General features: G+C 40.9%; 2 protein-coding genes across 3 annotated transcripts in view; one reads left to right on the forward strand and one right to left on the reverse strand.

Moving 5' to 3' along the window:
- Window positions 1-17,711, reverse strand: part of LOC122872386 (prospero homeobox protein 1-like) — a 40,845-nt gene extending 23,134 nt beyond the window's left edge. Inside the window, exons 1-5 of one of the 2 annotated variants that reach the window (XM_044188569.1) lie at window positions 16,718-17,711; window positions 12,679-13,112; window positions 11,841-12,470; window positions 10,128-11,369; window positions 4,600-4,707 (exon numbers count right to left, since the gene is read on the reverse strand). In XM_044188569.1, coding sequence (XP_044044504.1) covers window positions 4,600-4,707; window positions 10,128-11,369; window positions 11,841-12,470; window positions 12,679-13,047 — 2,349 coding nt within the window. In that variant the 5' untranslated portion in view covers window positions 13,048-13,112; window positions 16,718-17,711. The remainder of the gene's footprint in view (window positions 1-4,599; window positions 4,708-10,127; window positions 11,370-11,840; window positions 12,471-12,678; window positions 13,113-16,717) is intronic. The other variant, XM_044188570.1, reaches the window with a different exon arrangement.
- The window catches only part of ccdc28a (coiled-coil domain containing 28A), a 214,863-nt gene that overhangs the window by 74,664 nt on the left and 117,428 nt on the right, over window positions 1-22,771 (forward strand). The window lies entirely within an intron of this gene.

Genomic DNA, 22,771 nt, shown 5'->3' on the forward strand with positions numbered 1-22,771 from the left:
CCTCCGGTCTTAACAAGGTGTTAATTACTCTCACTGACTCTCTCAAGGCGAGATGGCAGCGACCTCAGTGTCTCATGCTAACATATATGATTGTCTGGTCAGAAGAGCGTTCACTACACAATCAAGATCCCCTGTGTGTTTAAGTGTATGTGTGTGCTTGCTCATCTGTGCCTAAAACAGTTGTCAGCTCAACCCACTTCCCACACCGAGCGACGGCCATTGTGCGTAAGAGGCTCATCTTTAAGAACTAGTTTCCCATAGACAAAGTCCATTCAAGTCCAATTAGGGGAAGCCATTCAGGGCCCTAATTCCCTTACAGTGAATCTGCCTGATCCTCCTAACACATGCTACTTATTGTTCCCTGGGAAGGATGGGGGTGGAGGGGGGAGGAGTAGGAGTAAGAGAGGGTGAGAGAAAGAAAGAGAGAAAGAGACATTGACCCGGATTTTGGAAATATGGTAATGATGAGGGTAATGAATGCAATGGGACAATGAAACAGGACACACACATACACAGACAGACAGCAACAGGGTGCTCTCACTCACTCAGTCCTCCACACACACACACACACACACACACAAACACACACACACACACACACACACACACAAACACACGCAAACACAGACTACCGAAGCCTTGAAAAGAACAGCCTTGCTCATCACAAATAGGATTATCCATGATTCATTTTTTTATTAAGCGAAATAATGTCTGCAGAGTTCCTCCCACAGATAGATATGCTGGATTAAGTGGGATTACGACTCAAATGAAACTAAATTTGACTATAAACCATTATTTGCATAAAGAAACCATAATTTCCTTAAAGGATAAGACTGTAGATATATTCTTCTTATTGTCAACAAATCCCATGAAAAGAACAAAACTCAAAACTGAATTGCTCCTACTAACATGCATTGTCCAAAGGCTGATATATTTTATTCCTCTATTGTTGCCCAAAAACTATTAAAAAGAAATCAGTGAGTCACACTGTTGCACTGGGTGATGTTCCTTTAATTACCATGAACATACACGCTGTAATTTTTGAGTCCATCCTGCTGCTATAAATGCTCACTAAAGCACCAATGTGTATTCTTCCGCATCTGAAAATAGTCCCCCCTAAAAATGTTCCTGTTTGAGTAACGTTTTCTGAAAACTACAGTGTCCTCCTGTATTAGGGTATTAGTTAGCCCTTAAAAAAACTAAACTTTACATTTGTGACCCATTTTGTAAGATTTACATCTTCAGTAGGAACCAGTGGGCTTGGGGCAGAATGCCACATATACAGTAGGAAAGGTATAACGTACTGAGAGACAGATTAATATATTTAGTTATAATCCTTAAGATTTTCATGAAATCAAATCCAGTTCTTGATTCTGTTTGTCAGCAATAGCCATTCAAAGTGTAGACATTAAGTAAACTCTCTATTTTGTAGTTGTCATTGTTAGTGGTGGAGTCTGCCATTCCCAAGTTGGATTCAAATTGACTACTTACGCATGAGGGATTCACAGGAAATTGTACATGCATGTAATTCTGCATTACTGTGTTTAATTTCATCTAATTGATATCAGCCTCACTGTTTTCTGTTCACTCTCTCAACTCCATATCAGAGCTGTATTAAGTTACCGCTAATGCAGACCTAGTTTTTGCCATCAGCCACGACTGAAATCTTAAGGATTATAACATTAAAGATGCATTGCCATTGTAAATTTGACTAAAAGGTGCAAAACTAATTGAAACAATATATCTGGTTTTCTGGTCTTGTCTACAAAATAAAATATTTTATTTATTAGCTGTCACACAGTATGCTGTCAGTCCTTAAAGCTCAGACAATAAATTCCAATAGAAAAATGTTTTTATTCTGATAAATCCCACTGTTTATGGTTCTGACTTCAGCTACAGATCGAGCCTGTAATTCTGTCCATCTGCCGAACAAAGTGGCAGGCCAAAGCACTGCAAATATCTCCTAATCTAAATCCATGTTTGTTGAGATGAAGAGATTAATTGAATATCAGTTTGGAGATAAACCCACAGATTGGAGACTAGATTAATTTTAAAAGCCAATATCAATCTCCAAGAGATAAACTCATACACTGAGCCTGTGTATTAACTCTTTAGTCCTAATTTATTCTTTTTCCAAATTAAACCCCAAAGCCACAGTTTATTTGGCCACATAAACATTAAGTATATTTACTGAGATAATTGAAAGTATGACTTAGACATGATAAGTAAACTGATTATGGAAAATGATCAATGTCAGCACATAACAGTTTTAAATGACCCCCCCCCCAAAAAAAAAAAAAAACACTGAAGGTTGACAAGACTCTTTAAAATGAAGGGAGTTTGGTGATGTACGATCATGTTACATCTCATATTAGCTCACGTAGCTCATCATATTAATCTTGATATTCAGAAGTTAGGAGGTATTTAATCATTTACACTCTCTTCTGCCCATTGACTTTCAGAAAAACTGAAGCTTGCACATTTGAAAGGACTGCCAGCATATACAGTGTACAACCACTTAATTCAGTCATTCCAACACATTAATTGCTTTCGAAATGGTGTAGGTGTGACATGGAAAAAAGTCAAATACAATTTAAAGCTTGAAGCTCTTCAAGGATGAAGAACTTCAGCTGTGACTGTCACTGTGCAACCTGTTAGCTTTTTTGCATAGTGTATTTAGCCTGAAGATGATGCAGTGTTTAATGCAATAAAGCAATTCTTGGAGAGCTTTAAAGTATTTCAGATTTGACTTATTTTTGTTTTATTTCAATACAACAGTTGACATTTTTAGGATTATCAGTGTCAGCATTTCCAGCATTCTCTCTTATAATTTCAGGTAACAAAATTAGACGTTTTGGAGAGATTAAATAGTTTTAAAGCATGTTGGTTTGTCAGATTTGTGATAATTAGTTGACAACATTGAGCATTTTCCGCGTTTATTATATCAATAACACTAAACAGAGGTATAATACTATGATACCCGTTTTTATCACTTAATGGACTCCCAGTTAATGACAAATCAGACTCTCATTCACACATACTGGGAGCAGGTAGGCTTAGCAACCTTGTGTTTGCCTAGCAACCTGGTGTCCCAGCGACCCTTGTTGCCATGGCAGCTGATGAGGATGTGGCACTGCCACGAGGAAGTGGTCACCACAGATACGAGCCAAAGGGCAGCTGGTGTGTGTGTGTGTGTGTGTGTGTGTGTGGGGCTGCTCATTTGAATACAGCGTCCTGAATCCGTAGAGGAGCCGTATGCTCCTTTGCAAAACACGTAGCAGCCTGTAAACACAAAACAATCAGCGTCTTTGTTTTAAAGCTGTTGTTCTGCTGTCATCCCTTTGATTTGTTTGTCCTCTCCTCCCCTCACTCCCTCTGTCATTTTCACAAAACCCCCCCAACACGCACACACACTTTCCATCATCTCCTTTTCCCTTCTAATTCATTTTCCTTGTCTTGCCACTCACTCTGTTCATTTTTCTTACTACTTTTTTTATTCTTTGTTTCTTTCTTTCTACCTGTGCATCCTGTCACCTGTCAAATTAACACTTATACCATGATTATTTGTCTTGTTTCGGTGTTGAAAGAAAAGTTCAACTTCTCATTTTATGTTTGTGAGAGTGAAAGCGTTGTGGTGTGTGTGTTTTAAGTGAAAGGGAGATAGAGGTTGGGTCGGGGTGTGTGTGAGTGTGTGTGTGTGTGTGTGTGGGGGGGGGGTTTACAGTATGTGTGTGAGAGGGAAAGTGGGCGTTAACCCCCCCCAGGCCGATTAAGGCCAGAAACTCTAATTATGCTACAAAGATGTGACAGACTGGAGCACCCATCTGTGCTCTTGGGTCTGACACACACACATATAAAAACCCAACTGTAACCAAATCTAAAAACCAAATGCTTCACACAAAGACGCACACCTGTTTACAACAGCTCATCTGCCCCATCTGTCACTGTAAAATACAGTGATGTGATTTTTGAGATGTGATTCTAAGGATGCCATTGAATTCCCATCGTTTTATGTCCACGCTTGGCCTGACAGTGACTGCAACGCTTCTCGTCTCACGTGTCTATTTAAGTCAGGGTATGAGTCACTTTTTCCTGCTCTCTCTCCTATCTCCTTACAATTGTAAACATACACATTGTGGATTTTATCTCAACATGGCTCACTTGTAATCACAATGCAAACCTGAACTTTTATAGATCTAGTTTTTAATATTCAAGAGCAACTTCAGCAAAATTTTAAGTGTGTCCAGTAAACAACAGTGTAGCTTTACCTTATCAAGTAAAAAAACAAAGTGGATAAAAATCAGAGCAGACAAAGATGACTTTTTTTTTGCACCCTAAAGAATTTTGTGTTAATTCATTTGCTGCTTTTTAGTTCTCTGTGTGAGTGTGTGAGCCAGCACAGAGTACATCATGTTTAAGATGTGTATTTAATTGTTTTAAACCCTTGCTAAAAACTTATTATCTCCTACAATCTCTATAGAAATAAATACACTGTATTCAGGGCAAAAACAAAATGATCAGTAAAGTAAAAACAGAACAGTGATTACAGGTTCATAAAAGAGAAACACTAGAAAGAAAAAAGACAGGGCAAAGTCTTACCTTGACATCAGAGAAGAACATTTTGAGCATGTTGGAGGAAGGGTAGCGAGTGTAGAAGAACATCAGCTTGGCCTTCTTCAGGTGGTTGGGAGACAAGCCCTCCTGAATCTGAATAATAACATGTTAAGGAGCCACCAAGCAGTTGTTTCACTAAGAGCTTTTGAGGAACACAGCAGAGGGAAGTTTTAGTAGGACTTCAAGTCCAAGTAAATCATCTCAAAATGTTCTGCAGTCATTGCACATTATTATCAGCTTCATTTGTACCTTTGGTTTAAGTGAGATTTTAGAGTGAGATTATTTTGTGTTGGCTGTACCACAGCAACAATCACAATTATTACACGCTGCAAAGAATGGTGCGCACACCTCAAGTTGTCATCCTACAACCTAAATACGCCCCTCTGTTGTTAGCAGGAATCAGACAACATCCATTTGAGTTGAGACAGAATTGTTGCATGGGTTCCACTTGTTAGCAAAATGCTAAGGGAACTAAATGGAAGTACCGTTAGGTCCAATACAAGACAGGTGTGTTCCTCCGAGTGAATTTGGTGCTCTGCTAAAGTGTCAAGTGATTTGAGGGTATAGTATAGAGATTGTAGTGCTGCTATTTCAGTTTATATGGAGTATGATTAGGGTTAGAACAAAATTTTGAAAAAGAAAATGTGGTGCTCTATCAGACACTGCACCCATTGGTTGGAGCCACAAACAAATATTGGGTGGTGGAAATGTTGCTGGGCAGCACAGTATAACTCAATGATAGATCAGCTACCTGTCCAGGGTGAACCCTGCCTCTCACCAAATGCATGATGGGATAGGCTTCAGCCACCCTCAACCAAGGCCCCCAGGCACAGTGCTGAGCTTTGAGGTGATCTTGGGCGTGAAAAACATTTTGGAAAACGGTATCTAGTTCTCTTACATCCATGCCCTTAAACCTGGAAAGAATAAGCAGGTATACAACATGGGTGGATGGGTGGATGGGTGGATGGATGGATGGATGGAGGGAGGGAGAACTACAAAAAACTATGCTCCCTTCCCTTGATTATTCATTAATTATTTTTAAAAAGCAATCCACAGTAGCCAGTGCAAATATGAAAGTGAACATTTCTGTAACCAGGGGTGATTAGTGCCAGAGATGGAGGGATATTTGTCTTTTAAAAAATAGCAAATTTCTGAGCACATTGGCAGCATGTCAGAGTGAGGAGTGACCACCCAAGTAAAAGTCAGGAGGGCGACAGCGCCACCGTTTAACACAACCACAAAAAATTTAGAGATACAATTAGAGAAAACCAGTTCTTTGTTAGACGTGGCATTTTACACCCGAAGCGAAAGCAAATATGAACACCCCTTGGCTTTGGATCAAATCCCACATTCATTCCCGCATCTCGCCGACTGTGCAGCCCCTGTGTCTATCCCACTGTCCCAACAAGGAAAATAATAATTGTAGAGGCCCTGGTTGCAGGGGCACAGAGTGTGTGTGTGTGTGTGTGTGTGTGTGACAACAGCTGTGCCCCACCACGCTGCCATTTCTCCACCACATTAACAGCCCTATAATCTATCAGAGAAGATGAGGCAATCAATGGAACCCCCTGCAAGGTCAATTAGCACACACACATACACATACAGAAACCCCAGGGGCTCTATATGGCTGGAAAGAGGAACGGGGAAAGAGGGTGAGAGTAATCGGGAAAAAACAGAGAGAAAGGATCAGGTTCAGGAGAGGATTCAGCACTTTTCTTCATTATAATTGTTTTATTCTAAGTTCAAATTAAATATCTACCCAGAAACAAATATATTCAGGAGCTGTTCTGTAACAGCCAGAAAGTGCAACTGTGCCTGTTAGCTGGTGGGACTAGCGTGTGGATTGCCAGTGACCGCTGTCATCAAAATATAACAAAATATAGGTTGAATTTAGTTCAAGTCAGCTTAATGGGTTTTAATGAACAATTACCAGTCGTGACATTAGTGTTTACTGTTTTTTCAGGGTTTACTGTTTTTTCACTGTTTTCCTAAAATATAAATGTGCTGACAAAAAGGAAACTTTGAAAGAAATTAACTGACTACATGTTACAAATGATCATGATAGCACAACACAACTGTTCACTTTGGCTCAATAACTGAAGCGAGAGGTGAGTCATATTGTCATCCATCATTCATTTAGCAGCAGATACGTCAGGTCACTGGACAATAACACCATCACCTAGTTAACATTCATACCAACCTGTCACTATCTGTGTGTGTTTAGGGTAGATAATACATTGTGTTCAGTTTTTGCAGCCTACCTTGTTTTTTATGGACGCACACATGCACGCACGCACGCACGCACACGCACACGCACGCACAAACTAAAGCACATGAACACAAACAATTACACACTAAACCACACAAACATGAGACAGAGTAAACAGTGTAAAGCAATATCATAATGAAAAAAAGCAAATGATGTGTGTGTCTGTTTGTGTGTGTGTAATAGTAGCTAAAGCGAGTCAGTGAATAAACAATGCAGAGGATGATGTTCTTTTTCTTCCACTCCTCTTCCTCCTCCTTTCCTATTGGTGTGTGTGGGTGTTCATCCTGATGCACATCTGTGAGTGTGTGTGTGTGTGTGTTTTGTGCAGGACTCACTGTATCAGCTGTAACTTGACCTTGCTGCCAGGTGTGTGTGTTTGTGTGTAAATGGGGGGGTTGGATTGGGGGTACATTCATAAATGAATGGGGACATCTGCTCAGCTCTGTACAAAGGATTAAAGATACACAGACCTGAGAGAGAGTATGTGTGACTGTTTTTGTGTGTGTGTGTTGGAGCATCTTTTAGGTGAACTATGATCAATGCAAAACACTTTAACTGCCAGGCTTTCTTGAAGCATTAAATCCACTGACAGTGCCATCACCATGTTATCCCTACCATGCAAATCAAAACTAGAGGCCGAGAGAGAGAGAAAACAAGCATAAAAACAGAGTGACAGTGAAGACAAGTTACACTAAGACATTGTTGATGCCAACAAGGCTTTAGTCTTTGGATTGTACAATATCATGCACAATATATCATACAAAAAATGTGGTAAATGTATTAGTATGTGTGGCTGGTGTGTCTGAATGGATCCTGTTTGTTTTAGCACATTTACACAATAAATGTAGGTTCAGTTGGTAGTAAAACATTCGTTAATTGTAAATTATTGTAAAACATGTCTGTAAGCTTCCATATAATTGAAGATATCATTTGCAGATCTATGGATGGTTCAGTTACTGTAACTGGATGGTAACACTCACATAAACATGTGCACGTCATACAAATGCACTTGAATAAGATAACATTCAGGGGTGCGACTAACAGTCTGTCGATGATCTTTTCATTTAACTGAGTAATCATTTGGTCTATAAAATGTCAGAAAATGGTCAAATAATAACCTGTCACAATCTCCCAGAGCCCAAATTGACCACTTTTTAGTTTTCTTAGACCAACAGTCAAAAAGCCAAAAATATTCCATTTACAATGATAGAAAATGGACAAAAGCAATCCTCAAATTGGAGATGCATATTGCTTAAAGAATTACTTGAATAACTCAAGTGATTATCAAAATTGTTGTCAATTAATTTCTGTCCATCCACTACAACGATAAGTCGACATAATTTCAGGACTAGCAGTATCATTATAATTTGTTCAGAAGTTGTTATCATAATATTAATGAATAAAATAACATAGTGGAAAAAGTTAAATTTCTTCTAAAAGTCAGTTAACTCATTTTGCAGGACTGCTGTTATTAAAATTAAATGTCTTGTAAAAAAAACACAAAACAATTTTAGATTTTTTTAACTTACAAAATAAAAAGGCAGGGTTGAAGGGTGGTCAATATCTTTGAAATACTAATGTCTAATTTCAAAGACTTTTTTTCTCTTCCAAATGAATGGAAAAGCATTTTGGAATGAAACGGCTCAACAGGATCAAGAGACGTGTCAAATATTTCTATTTTAATTAAAGCAACATGTAAATTGGCTTTGAAGACGACACTGTGATCACATCCTCATCACAGCTGCAAGGAGTTTCTATTTGTCAGGTTCAAAGTCTTATTTTTCTTTTCACTTTGTTCTTCAAGCGTGCATGTGTGACTCAGTGTGTGTGAATGCGTAGTGGCCGGGAGATGCCCTCTTCATATGAAAGGTTAGGAACGAAAAGATAAACAACTACCTGCAAACACCTGTCCACATGTACACGGCATGAAAAGGGAGTATGTGTGTGTGCACTGTGAAAAGAAGCAAAACACACACAGCTGCTGAGCAACTGAGAGCGAGGCCAAGAAATGAAAGTGAGTACGATGGCGGTCGACAACGAGAGGGAGGGAGTCAACTAGCTAAAAACTGTACAGAGGAGACCATTGTGTACATTTTAAATATTACACTTCTCCTCGTGTGCCCACACACACACACAAAGAACCCCCAAAACACACATACTGAGAAAGCTTCTATCAATAAGGCCAAGCATTCACCTGTTCCTCTCCCGTGCTCTTTGAAATATGATTAGCTTTGAGCTCCTATGTACAAGGTCTTACCCCCCCCACACACACACACATAAACATGCACACACACATGCACACAGACACAGTAAAATATGATTTGCTTTGAGCGTTTATGTACAAAGTCTTTGTGATGAAAGAGAACCTAACCACACAAGAGTGTCTCAGACAGTGGGAGAGTGTGTGTGTGTGTGTTGAAGAGGGAGTTCACTAGCCTTTCTCAGCACCTTTAAACACCACAACCTGCTGCACAGACTTAAAAGAGCTTGAGAGAGCAGCGTGCGACCTGTTTAATCTTCCCCCTCTTGCAAGACCCATCGCGCCCTGTTTCATCTTCCCCACTCAGAGAGGAAACAAGAGGGTTAGAGCAGGAACCAATTAATGCAGATTAATTGATATTAAAGACTTTCTTTGACTACTGCCTGCTGCTGTGGCTGCCTCTAAGTGGTCTCAGTGTGTTTGACGTTAAAAATGTGACTCTTGTAGAGCAGATATTTTAAGTCATAATGTCCAGCTCTCATAGCATGTATTATCTTCTAATCTTAAGTATATTTTCCTTGCAGTATGTATTAATTAAATTAATGTACTTTTAGCCTTTTGTATTTACAGCAAATAATGCAAGATGTGCATTGACATATGTCAGTCAAACTACCAACTGAGGAGAGATTTAAATACTTTTATATTTTCTATATTTTCTTGGAGCCTTCTCACCATCTCCCCAATTTGTTTTAGTTTTTCCACCTTTGATCGGCCTCCATTTCCTTTGTGCACTGCAGTGTGGGACCATAGTGTCCATCAACTGCACACTCAAACATTTTTTGTGGATTTAGTGTGCATAACAGCTTTGAGTATGCTGTCATCTATCTTGTCAGTTTTAATGCACTGGATATTCAAAACCAGGTCTAAAAACTTGATATGGTGAGGATAACCTTCATTCTGAAGGTTTAAAGCACTTGCACATGCAAGAAAACACACACACTCACTCACACACACAGGTACAAAACTTTACAGTAGCAAGGATACGGTGCTGCCCGAGTAGGGAGATATGTCAGACATGTCTTGCAGGTCCCCACACTCAGACTTGATGAGGGACAGGGACAGACCCTCTGGCCCATGTTGGCTCGGTGAGCTCTGCCTGTGGTGGTGGTGGTGACTGAGATGGCCCCCTCCAAGGGATGCCATTTTGGTTCTGAGGCTGACAGTTTCCCGGGTCATGTCCATGGAATTGGGGGAGGACCGATGATGGTCCTTGGGCCCTGGAGGGTAGCCGGCTCCAACTCCGTGTGACCCCAGGGGGTTCTGAAAGGGGTAACCCATAAGAGGAAGAGGAAACGGGTGGCGAAACGATGGAGGGCTAAACCCGAGTGAGGCTGTGAGGGGAGAAGGGTGGAGGGAGGGATGGTGAGGAGGAGGAGGAGGAGGAAGAGAGGAAGAGAGGTTGGTGTTCTCTCCTCCACCTCCTCCGCTGCTCTTGCGCACCACCAGCGGTAGTGCCTCTGTTTGGTCGTTGGGTGTTGGCACACCGCTCAGTCTGCCACTCAAACCAGCAAAGGAATCCAGCGGGCTCGGGACGATTACATCGCCAAAGCAGTGCAGCCTCTGGTTGGAGGAGTGGTAGTTAGATGTGGGACTGCCGTCGCCATTCAGGCTGATTGCCAAAGCGCCCCCACCAAAGCGTGAGTCCGGGGTGAGGGAGGGGAGGGGGCCGAAAGGTGGAGGACAGGACGAGGAAGAGTTGGAGGAAGATGAGGGTGCAGCTGGTGTGCTGCTGTGGCAGCTATGATGATGACTGACAGCCTGCTTGGGCGAGGAGAAGCCCTTGACGACAGTATCGACGACCTGCGACACGGCACAGTTCAGCTCCTGCTTCAGCGTCTCTGCTAACTGCCTTCCTCCTCCTACCCCTCCTCCTGCTGCTCCTCCTCTCCTCTTTATCACCCTTTCTCCATTTCTCTCCTCCTCCTCCCTGCCGTCCACATCCTCCTCCATTTCTCCATCTATCAGGGCCTGTTCTCGGAGGAGGGCTCGGGCCCGGTCCAGAAACAGGCCTGGGTCCAGCTCAGACAGGTCGTCATGGCTATGCCGCCCTCTGTCTCTATGCCTCTCTTCCAGGCCATCAGAACGGATACTGTCCTCTGACAAGTTGCCGTCCTCCTCTCTTTCTCTACCTCGGTCAGCCTCTCCGCTCTCGCCGTTCTCTTCCTCTTCCTCTGTCTCTGAGTCGTAGATCTGGTAGAACTTTTCCTGAAGTTGACGCAGCTGTTTCTGAGCAACAGAGGATAGAGAATGTTAAAGAAGACGTTTTCTGAACCTGAAGGTCACCTGTTACCATAAATATACTAAAGGAGAAAATAGTACAATATGCCTCAGATTATATGTAACCCACTAGGTGGACAGCCACTGTTTTTGTTTTACTGTACTCTTTTGCATGTGCATCTACACCACTGAAAACACCAAGCTCAATGGTTTTCTATAACAGCTCTTGCTTCTCTCTAGGTACAGATTCAAGGAATAGGATAGCATGTACATCCACTTGAAAAGTTGGCCTTCTTTTAGACCCTGAAATCCAGGATTCTTCATGTTTTTCTAGTGCTTTATGTTGCTAAATAAACTCTCGAAACTCTTGAAAGTTCAGAACTTGAGACTTTATAATTATATATAAGAGGTTGTTTGTGGTGCATTTTAGCTGCAAATGTCCACATGAAAGGTCTGCTCTTAATGTCATCTGCTACCAACCTGCATGTCCTCCAGTTGCAGTTTGAGCTGCCGTCTCTCTTCCTGTCTTTGTTCCTGCCTGGAACACACCAGCTGGGTGAAGCTATGTTGCTGCTGTGGCAGGCGCTGCTTTCTCTTATTCTCCCTGTAAACCTCACCAACGCCAACCACACCGCCCCGCGAACCTGGAGAGCTCAGGAGAGAAGAAGGGCCTTCACTCCGCCTGTGGTCATGACTGCTGATGTTGTGGCTGCTGCCGTCTCCTCTGTGGTCATTACTGCTGTTGCTGTTGTTGCTGCTGTTCTCGTTCTCGCGGTTGCTTTCTTGGTTGTGGTCACCGCCGTTGGGCCGGACCAGTGGCGAGTGACTCATGCCGCGGATGATGTTTTCCACACGGGCACGCTTGGCACGAAGGTGCTCGTCCGACAGCCTGTCCAAGTCGAAGGAGGAGAGGGAGAGGGGCTGAGAGGGAGCATGGGAGTTATGGCTCGAAGGAGGTGGTGGCCGCCCGAAAGAAGATGAGGAAGGTGGAGGGGGAAGAGGAGGCCCAGGAGAGAGGCAATCAGAGGGGCTGTCCCGGTCACGGGAGGAGTTGCTGCAGGCATCCTCGGCCTGGATCTCTGAGCCTCCACTGGACAGAGCTCCACTGCCCTGTGATGGAGAACAGGATGACTGAATTTATGATTTAACGGATCAATCGATGAGGATTGAAGACTATTTAGTAGTTTGTCTGGTTGATTGGAAGGGTAAAATGCAGATGCAGGGTTGATTCAATAAAATGGCGACTAAATGGTGACTAAAACCAATAATTATCAAAATTTAAATTAATTGATTGATTGACCTAACATTTCAACATTACCTGTAAGTGTATGTTTGTGTATACCTGGAAGCCAGAGTCACTCCCTCCATTCTTTCCCATGTTATTTTTCAGTAGCTGAGAGATGATAGTAGCGCCAGGGAAAGGCATTATGGTGTCTTCGTATGAGTTGGCCCTCTTCAGCAACTTCCTCAAAACATTCGACTTCTCTCCGTCTGTACCCCCATGGCCATGACTGACCAACGAGCAGTCTCCGTCCTGATCAATGCCGTGCGATTGGTTCATGCTGTCGAGCAGGGTCTCCCTGGCGCGGGTGAATATCGCGCTACACACAGTCCTTTTCACCCCAATGTCGACACGTCGGCGCTTGGTCTGTCTGGTTAGGAGGGTGGTGCTGTCATGATCAGGCATCACGCAGGGGGGCTAAACGGACATGACCAGGGGTCCTCACAGACACGCAGGATGAGAGGAGTTACCTGGTCAACGACAAACACAAATAAACACAAATTGCTATGATTTCAACCTTTTAATATCACCTCTAAAGTGGCATTTTGCTAAACTCTACTGAGTATTAAAGTTTTCATTCCTAAAATTAGATCTTTATCATTTAGCAAAATTGTGCATAAAGTGATCATTTTTTGGTCAGAGATAAGCCCAATCATTGAAATTGGTAGCTATACTTAGTGACTCTTAACTTAATTTTGAACATATAGCTAGTCTGTACAGAAAGAAAAATATTTTGAATCGGGAGCTATACTAGCGCTAAAATTAAATATGTTATTAAAATCCACAAAACACTAAAGACCAAGTAAACAGATTTTAAGTAAACAATGTCAGAATTATTTCATAGAATAAATTCTTCACAGTTAAAAGACATTAGATGACTACACATAGTGTGCTTTTTTTCTTAAGAAAAGAAATATCAAAATCTAATGTAGAAAACTTTCTTTAGTCTGTGTTTTACCTTTTGAACTATCAAAGAGTAGACAATAATTAACAGATATAAAAATCACCACTTGTCAACCATCACAAAAATGTCAAACAACTCAAACTAACATGCCTGACAGAAGTTAATGGGGAAGCCACTTTTATAGGTCGCACACTGAGCCAAATTCAAAAGATTACTCATAGTGCATTTCTTGACCAAAAGCCAAGGGAACCACTGTGAGAAAAACACACAAAAATAGTTCAAGGAGATATTCCCACAGAGAAGTAACACCTGTCTGTAATAACCAAAATAAATTCCCATTTCTTCCTCGTCCCCTGAGGGGTAACCTTGATTTCTGCATCTTGTGAGGAGCTGTGAAGAATTGACAGGCTCTCTCTTGTTGTCAGAGGGATTTGACTCCACTCTCAAGAGTGTGTGTTAGTTTGCTTTTTTACTTCTTCACATGTGAAAGAAACTCGTCTTACATTTTGAAAAGCATTGAAATTTGATGGTATTGAACTTTGGGTATTTTATTTTGACAAGAAAAGTTAATTTCTTATAAATGCTGCCACTAGAGGTGTGTTCTCAACATACTGCATTTTCAAAGCCATGTTTATTTTTCTATCATGACTGAATATATCTATTATACGACGTGTAGAGAAGGAAAGAGAGGGAAAGCACTGCATAAAGGTTAAGTTTCTCTGTTGATGATCTGGAAACACCTAAAACTATGCTAGGTGTGGGAAATGTTATTGTGCATGTAATTACTGCACAACTGATTTAAACCTTTTTAATATTGCTTTCTTCATTAATTTATGGTTCAAATCAAATGGACGAAGACAAAAAAATTCAAAAACATCTACAAAAAGTGTCACCAAAAATAAGCCTTGGCCATTTTAAAACAGGTGAATGGTGGAAGTTACTATCTGCTTGCACTTCATACACATACATACAGGCAGCGTTTTCCATGTTACATGTTTGCATCTGTTTTGCAAGTGATTTCAGGGTCAAGTCTAGGGAAATATTTCACAAATTAAAGAGCTGCTTCCTACAACAGTTTGGTAGAGCTCTGCCTGTGACTCATGGGAGTCGAGCAGTTTTAATTCCAGTGTTTAGAATGCAGTAAAACACTAACTGTAGCATGACAGTCAGATTTGAAAGAACGACAGAAAATGCGAATGTGCTCAAACACACATACAGACTGAATCAGGGACACAAATGAGATGCTTTTGCAATAGCCGACAACAGCCGACAAAGCGGACACTGTTGTGTTCCTGCAAGGCCATTACCAAATGAAATACTTTCCAAGCAGGGGAGAAGGGTTAGTTTGAATGTGACGATTTTCAGTGTTGTAGATGAGAGGTGTTGAGAAAAACACAGCACAGTGCCCGGCAGGGACCCAAATACACACACACACACACACACACACACACACACACACACACACACACACACATACAGTACATGCATACACACATTGCTCTCTGTTTGCATTATTGGTTCTTCAAACACACACAGAGGGGAGGTAGAGAGAGTGAGAGACAAACAGTTTAGATTAGGGGGGTCCAAAGATCTGGAAAACTTGGTTATTTTGAAATTTGTGTTTGAGGTCAAATTGAGAGCGTATCAGTGTAAAAAGAGCAAAACACAAGGCAACAGAGGATGATGATCATTGCCTTTTCATTAACATTGACTACTATTATCTTACAAAAAAAGCTCTTGTAATACCATGCAGCAGTACAAGGTGTTTAAATAGATAAACCTTTCGTAGTACTGTTCAAAGCTGTCTGTGAAAGGGGAGCACTGAAAGGAGATGTGAGAGTGTGTGTGTGTGGTTTCTGTATCAAAACAGTAACTTGCTTTTTAATCTGAATTTGAAGAGCAGGAATAACTTGCTCTGCAATTGAGAACTGAAATGGGAAGTAACTGGTGAATAACTGTAAATGGCAAATTTCCATTTAAAAGGTATGTAAGAGTGTAGTGGCTCAAGGCTAAATTTATTTCTCTTTGTGTGATGGCAGGGATGTGGAGGGTAAAGCCACTAAAACTCACGTTAACCATAGTGTTACTTGAAGACTTTATCTTGATGTTTCAGCCTCATATAAATACATTTGGCTTAAAATTACAAACAAGGGAAATAAGGTCAAAATTATGTTTGGAAATAGTAATAGATGCACACCCACTACTTCCTTCTGCATCTCTAAGAGGAACCAAATAACATTATTGATATAAGTGTGAAGTGGATCATTACTTCTCGCTGTAGCTGACTGTGTGCGCAGTGAGCGGAGAGCACCGCTGTCCAGAGTCTGACAGAAAACACAAGCTGTTACTTTTACGCACGGCATTATGGACGGCAAATATAGAGAGATGTTTGTCATAGTCCAAACACTTAGTCCACGACAATGATACAACAGCGGCAGCTCCACTGGCACACGCTGCAAACACTCTTAACATACCGTTTATTCTTTTATAATAAAGTTTTCTCTAAGAAGTGAAGAGCTGGACCAATGGCAATAGATAGATCTACTTGTTTCCAAAGCAGTTTGCTCTTGTTTTAGCGATGTTGAAGTGTCACTAGCCTCTCTGGAAACAAGGCTGAATGCTAAATTACTTGACAACAGATCAATAAAATTGACTTGAAAGACATTTATTTGATGTGAAAGCAGGAGGATTTTGTCTGTCGTCCACTGTAAGAGTTTTTATTTGCTTTAATCAGAGAAACGGACCGTCATCAGCCGATAAAAACGACCAAGAAATCCAAAAGCCACGGCAGGTGCGTAGATCCACGCGAGTTGAACTCTGCAATAACCGCAAACTGGCAGTGAAGTAAAGTACGACAGCGAGCAAAACTCTTGTTAATTTTAAAACGGACTTCAATCAGATATTTTAGTTGGAGCGGCCTCGCCTGCAAAAAATCACAAGCAGTCTGAGACTAACGCGCATAAAGTCAGTATGAGCAGAAATAGTTTAGGAAAATAGTCCAAAATTCAACTAAACCATCTGGATCCGTGATGCGTGACGAGTGGAAGTTAAGTTACAACAAACACGATTCGGTCGGACAAATCACACACACTCATACACACAAACAACATATAAGCCCACGAGTGATGATGATGATAATAATGGTAATAAATAATAAGTGTTTATACTTACTTCTCTGTCGAGCTTTTCTCCAAGTCGGTCCGTCGAAGAAAGGGCGAACACAAGAGACAGATCCGCACTCGCCGTTAAGATCAATGCCGTAATTTACTACGGCAAAGTGGAGACGTATGCAGAGCGTGCGTGCACGCGGGCGTGAGTGTGTGTGCGGGAGGGAGCGAGCGAGAGAGAGAGACTCTTAGAGAAAGTGTGTGTGTGTGAGAGAGAGATTGAGCGAGAAAGAGAGAGAGAGAGACTGCTCTTGTGCGCCGCTCTCCTCCCGGGATGGGAAGTGTTTAGCATCGAGCGCACCCGGTCCGTCCGGCACTCTCGGCTCGACTCGAATACCGCTTTCTCCCTCTGACCGACTGCAAGAATAAGAAACAAGAAGAGACGCACATGAAGGATACGTGAAGACGCAGCGTCACTGGCCCCGGAGTGAGGTAACGACTCCACCTGACCAATAAGGAAGAGGAACCGGGCACGGTGGATTTTATTTATAAGGAGCCCCCCGAAAACAGCGCGCAGCCAGAGCTGAGAGGGAGAGGGAGGAGAGAGGAGCAGAAGATGATGCGGAGGGTAAACTGAAAGTCAGGTTCACCAACCTTTCTCATTTGCGGAGAGGCTGCACAAAAATCTTTGTAGAACAAATTTAACTTAAACCGGACTTCAAGGGCATCAGCTGTCCATTTTCTGTGTTTAAGCATGATTTATTCCCCATGTTTTATTTGTTTTATTTTTAATTGATGACCAAAGGGAAATCATATACCCCAGTTTGTGATACAAATACATCATCAGTTTAACAGATCAACGCAGTAAATTTAACTTGCTTACTTACTTCGCGACTTGTATCTTTCAATAAAAATAACTTAAAAATGTCAGTTATGATTTAATTGTTTGCATGCTTTTACTATGTTACTGCTACCACACCATGTTTATGTACACGTGTACTACATGCACTCAACAAAATGATTACGTTTTTTTTTAATAAACACAGGCTTCAAGTTTATCTATTTCTTTTCATTCCGCTTCACTGATACCCTGTGTAAGTCAGAAACTAAAAAACAAATACCTTTGTGCCTTTATGCAGCTGGAATTGCTTGTGCGTAATTGGAAACAACCATGGCCTCTGCGCGGAGCTCCTTGTCAATCAAAGAAAGTTGCCCAAACCGCAGAAAATAATATAATAAATGATACTTCTGATGGGAAACTCCCGTCTTCTCCAGAGACCAGAGGTCAGGCAACCCCTGGAGCTGACAGAGAGTCAGTGTTTTGCTCATGGACACTTAAGCAGAGCGCAGGCTTGCTTCGAGCTGGAGGAGTCTCTCAATTTCCACAGTTTCCGTACTTCTATAAACACAGAGAGCTGTAAATACAACACAATCACAGGAACATGCAAACAGTATTTCCACGTTAAAGCTAATTTTAAAAGCCAAACACGCTGAGGCCTTTTAAGTGACAAGCTGCTTAAAGATCCAGCAATGCACCGAATTTTGTTCAAAATTCAGCTTTTCTTGTCACCGTTTCTATGAAATACAGTTAATTTAATTACAGTTAGGCCTAATTAAATAAAATTGTCAAGGTTTGGAGTTGTGCGTTTGTTGTGTTGTTATGCCGAGTTATCATCCACGTTCCTACAGTAAGGCTCACTGACTCTGATGCATCGCTTTCTATTATGAGTGCGAAGGTCGAAAAAAGACTGAATTATTTCAGACTCGTCCTGTAGGACGCATCGTGTGTAAATCCACAGACCTCAACAGATGAGTAAAATCAAAATCGCAGACAGAAAAAATGTATGAAGCGAAAAGGATTGTTCGGGGAAGTTAATAAGAATAATATATACACAGAGGAAAAATGTCCGTTCAGACAAGGCAGTGAGTGTCACATTCTGTGTCTCTTTGTTCAAAACAGGTGGGAAATTAAACAGTGCGTATTGAACTGTTTTTGTGTGAGACAGAAGGGAGCCTGACGAACTACAGAAGGGAAAAAAACAAGGAGATTTGTGAGAAAAGTGGAACTTTATAATGTCAATATTTTTGGTATGATTTTTTAAAACAGTTTCAAGCAAAAATAGATTGGAGACTCATTGATTCAAGTGAATATGTAGATTTCTGCAGTGTAGATTTGGGCAGAGGTATGTGTCTGTGTAAATAAAAAAAAATAAAAGCGCATCTGTAATTCAAAGTTATTGAGGTGAAACCATTTTCTTGAAGCATTGTGTTCCTGATTGAAACGAGGTCATTCAAAATGGTTACGGATTTATTATTCAATATTAAAAATCAGCGGACCCTCTCTAACAAACGAGCAGTGTCAGAGCTGTGCATCACAGTGCCACTTATCCAGCATCTCTCCTCTTAACTTAATTACGCACGGGAATAATCGGCATTTACACGAAGTTGTACTATAATTTCAAGTGCTCTGCAGCTGTACCGTGCGGTTAATTTGTAGAAAAGATAAACATTAAAATCCAGAAATGTCTAATAAACAATTCCCCCGAGGAGACAGATGTGTGTTCCGTGCTACACAGGTTGTCCTTGCATGCAGAGGCAGACAGGCCCTGTTTTTCTAATGATCCTTCCAATTATTTGGCACAGACATGGCAACTTAACTTCACCACAATGCAACACACAAACTTTTTTTTCCACTTAACAACGCACTGTGAAAGCTGTGCCCTATTTGAGCGAGGGCGCCCTGGGTGATGCCATTTTGTAGTTTGGTAACTCCGTACATATCTGCGTGCATCTGCAACGGAGTGCACAGCTGGATGAGGAGAAAATGAACAAGTTAAAAGAAGACAATAACAGTCAAACTTCTGCGAAATTATATTGCTCCTGAGCTTATGGAAAAATATATATTTGGAGAAAAAAATCCCAGTTTCCTGACTGTAAGGCCAAAATATGAGGGGGCATGTGTGAGTGCATATGGGAAGTATCGATTCATCTCTGTAAAGAGGAGGGAACAATGTTGTATTTTGCTTATGAGACAGTTTTGCTACTGAAAATGGTAGGAATAAGACAGCATGGAAAAAGGAAATAATGGCAATTTACAGAAAAAAACAAAAAAAGGAGTAGGAGGGTAGTTGCAAAATTTAAAACACTAAAACAAAAAGAGGATAGCATTTTATCAAGACAGGTGTTGCTACTTAAAAGCCACATAATGACCAATACAGGATGAAAAAAATCTGAAAAGACAGTGTAGATAATACTCTCATTTCACTTACTTGAAACTATAATGGACAGGTATTGAAAATATTTGTAGTAGTTGTTTACACAGTCATGAGTAGAAAATAATTGTATTAATGTTTAACTGATTGACCTCCCTGTGTTTACTTGCCTGATGTGGCAATGACCCCCACTAGTGTCTGTGTGAGACAGTGTGTTACTCAATGAATGGGAGAGAGGCATGTGCACACACACACACACACACACACACACACACACACACAGAGCCAGTGTGCTTGCATTTGTGAAACAGAGACAGATAAGAATGTGGAAACTGTGTGAGAAAGAGAAAGTGTGGGATTGTTAGTGTGTTTCTGTGTGTGTTCCGGTCATGGCCAGTCAGCCTGAACCGTCCCTACAGTGTGCAGCTGAACATCCCAGAGTTACCTTACAACCCAAATACCAACGGGGAGGTTTTTAATCAACCACTCGCTGCTCATATTATAGGGTTTAACCAAAGAGCCAAACTAACAATCCAAACATGCCCAAGTCATGGTCAAACAGCACAATACACTTCACATTTAGATCACACTCTTATCCATAGTGATGAGACAGTTTTCCCACAAGAGAAAAGGAAGGAAAAGGATGAAAATAACACGAAGTAACTTTGAAATTGAGAGCATTATTCTCAAATACATTTTTCCTTTTGAATGTGATATTTTTTTATTATGCAAATAAAAAAAAGTTTTACTGTATACTGGACTTTATCTACTGGAAGCTATCTTTGATTTATTCAGCAGCACTACAAGTAAAAGTCTTTCAGTTCATAGTTTACACATCATTGGTTTGACACTTTTACAGTACTACGGTCGCAACATGGGTTGCACCAGTGGGAATCACACCCCAAACCACTTTTTAAAATAGACTTGAAACAGTAGAAAGTGAATGAATGTTTTTTCAGGCAGTTTAAAGGTGCACAATATAGTATTTTAACACGACGAGTGACTAAATCAGGCATTTGAGACAAGTACTGCACACAAGACAAAGTCTGGGAAGATTAGTAGCTTTTTTTGTGGCACAAAACAGGAACCAGTTTTATCTTGTAAGTCTTAAACAGTTTTATTCCAGTTCCACTTTTCTGTTTCAACCATAGACTGAAGAAGACACGCACATATGACATCAGTTCTGCATCTCTTAAGGATTCTTTTGGAACACAGGGTTAGGGTATGTAAGGGTAAATTTAGTTTAGTAAATTTAATTAAAAGTTAGGGTAAATGTAATATAACAATTAAAATAATACCGAAGACACATTACGAGAGCCAAAATTAAATATTGAGATCTAAAACCTGTGGAGGGAAAAAATCTCCCTTTGCATATCAACAGAAAACGTCAAACTTTTTTACAGGACTTTACTAGAGTTGGAGTTTTTGTTGGAGCCAACATCACCATTAGTGATGTTACATCTTGAAGGACTTGTGTAGTGGCTGCAGCTAATGTTGCTAAAAACATCATATTCCCATTTCTTCCTAATAATGCTTCAATGTCATCAAAAGTTCATTTTGCTAAAAGGTTGGCATGTCACATAAGGACTCCTTACATTTGGATGGACATGTGCACACACACACTGAGATGTGTCTTTTTGCAAGAGCAAGTAAAATCTCTGCGGATCATCATGCTGAAAAAAGAGACAAAAGGGGAATAATGAAAATAGAAAGGCAGAGAGAGGGAATAATGATAGGCCTGCTACTGATGGAGGTCTGGAGGTAGAGACAGAGGGATTCTGAGGTTTCTCTTTCTGTCTTTTCTCCATCTCTCCCCCCTCCCTCTCCCCTCTTTTTCTCTCTGTCTCTTTTTCTCCCCCTTTCTCTCTTTCTCCTCTTTTTCATCTACTCTCTCTCCATCAAGATGCCATTATTCAGGACATTAGCGAAGAAGAGCTAAAAGCTCTCACTGTCGAGGAGGGTCCCAGGGTCCTTTCTGAGAGCTGTGACGCAAACACACACATGTGCACACACGCACGCACACACACACACACTTTGACTACAGAAGTACCATATAGTATAGGTGAAGAGGTAAGAGGTGGTAAAAAGGTCTTATTGCAGACATTACCAGGTATCTAGGCTCCTCTACTCTCCTCTGTGGCCAAAAACATGGACATTAGCTGACACAAAGAAAAATGAACAGTGCTCAATAAAGCAACACACACTGCTCTGGACAGGAACCATGTCCTCATGGGTTTATTTATACTTTGTGAACTTTGATACACATCATCTTCTCTCTTTGCTTGCTTTTCTCAGCTTTCCTTTCTCTTGCCACTCTCATAATGCCTTGAATAATGTGTAAAAAGAAACTGAAAATTGGTGCATATTGTGTGAACAAATTAGGTAAGGGGTATTGATGTGTGCAATGCTCTGGATAATGTAACAACTGGCGTTTCTGTGAAATTCTCTGCTGTATTAAATTTTTCTTCTTGTAATCAAGTCCAAAGTCAAAATGTTATAAGTTTTATGTTTTTGTGCCTCACCTGAATACCTGACTTGTGTCTTCTTGTGCTGGAAAACTCAAATGTGTGAATTAGTTGGCTTCTCATTTTCCTCTAGTGGTATTTAGCCATACTGATGATTTTATTTGCCCAGGTTTTGACATGTCCATCTCTGTTTCTGCCTCCACCCCAATACAGTAATGGTTATTATGATTTTCTTCACAGCCTTTCTTCACAGTTCTCAGGGATTGTTTCTTTGGTAGAAAGTAGTTGCATTGGAAACTGTTCACAGTGAGATGGCTAGATACTGCTAGAGGTAAGAATGAACATTTTTTTCTAGTTCAGCTGGACTGACTATTCAAACTAGACGTTGTACAACTAAAATAAAGGTTGATCCTACAACTGCACGGCCTGTTTCTCACCTCA

Source organism: Siniperca chuatsi, linkage group LG24 (genome assembly GCF_020085105.1).
Source record: "Siniperca chuatsi isolate FFG_IHB_CAS linkage group LG24, ASM2008510v1, whole genome shotgun sequence".
In the NCBI taxonomy this organism is placed as follows: Eukaryota; Metazoa; Chordata; class Actinopteri; order Centrarchiformes; family Sinipercidae; genus Siniperca; species Siniperca chuatsi.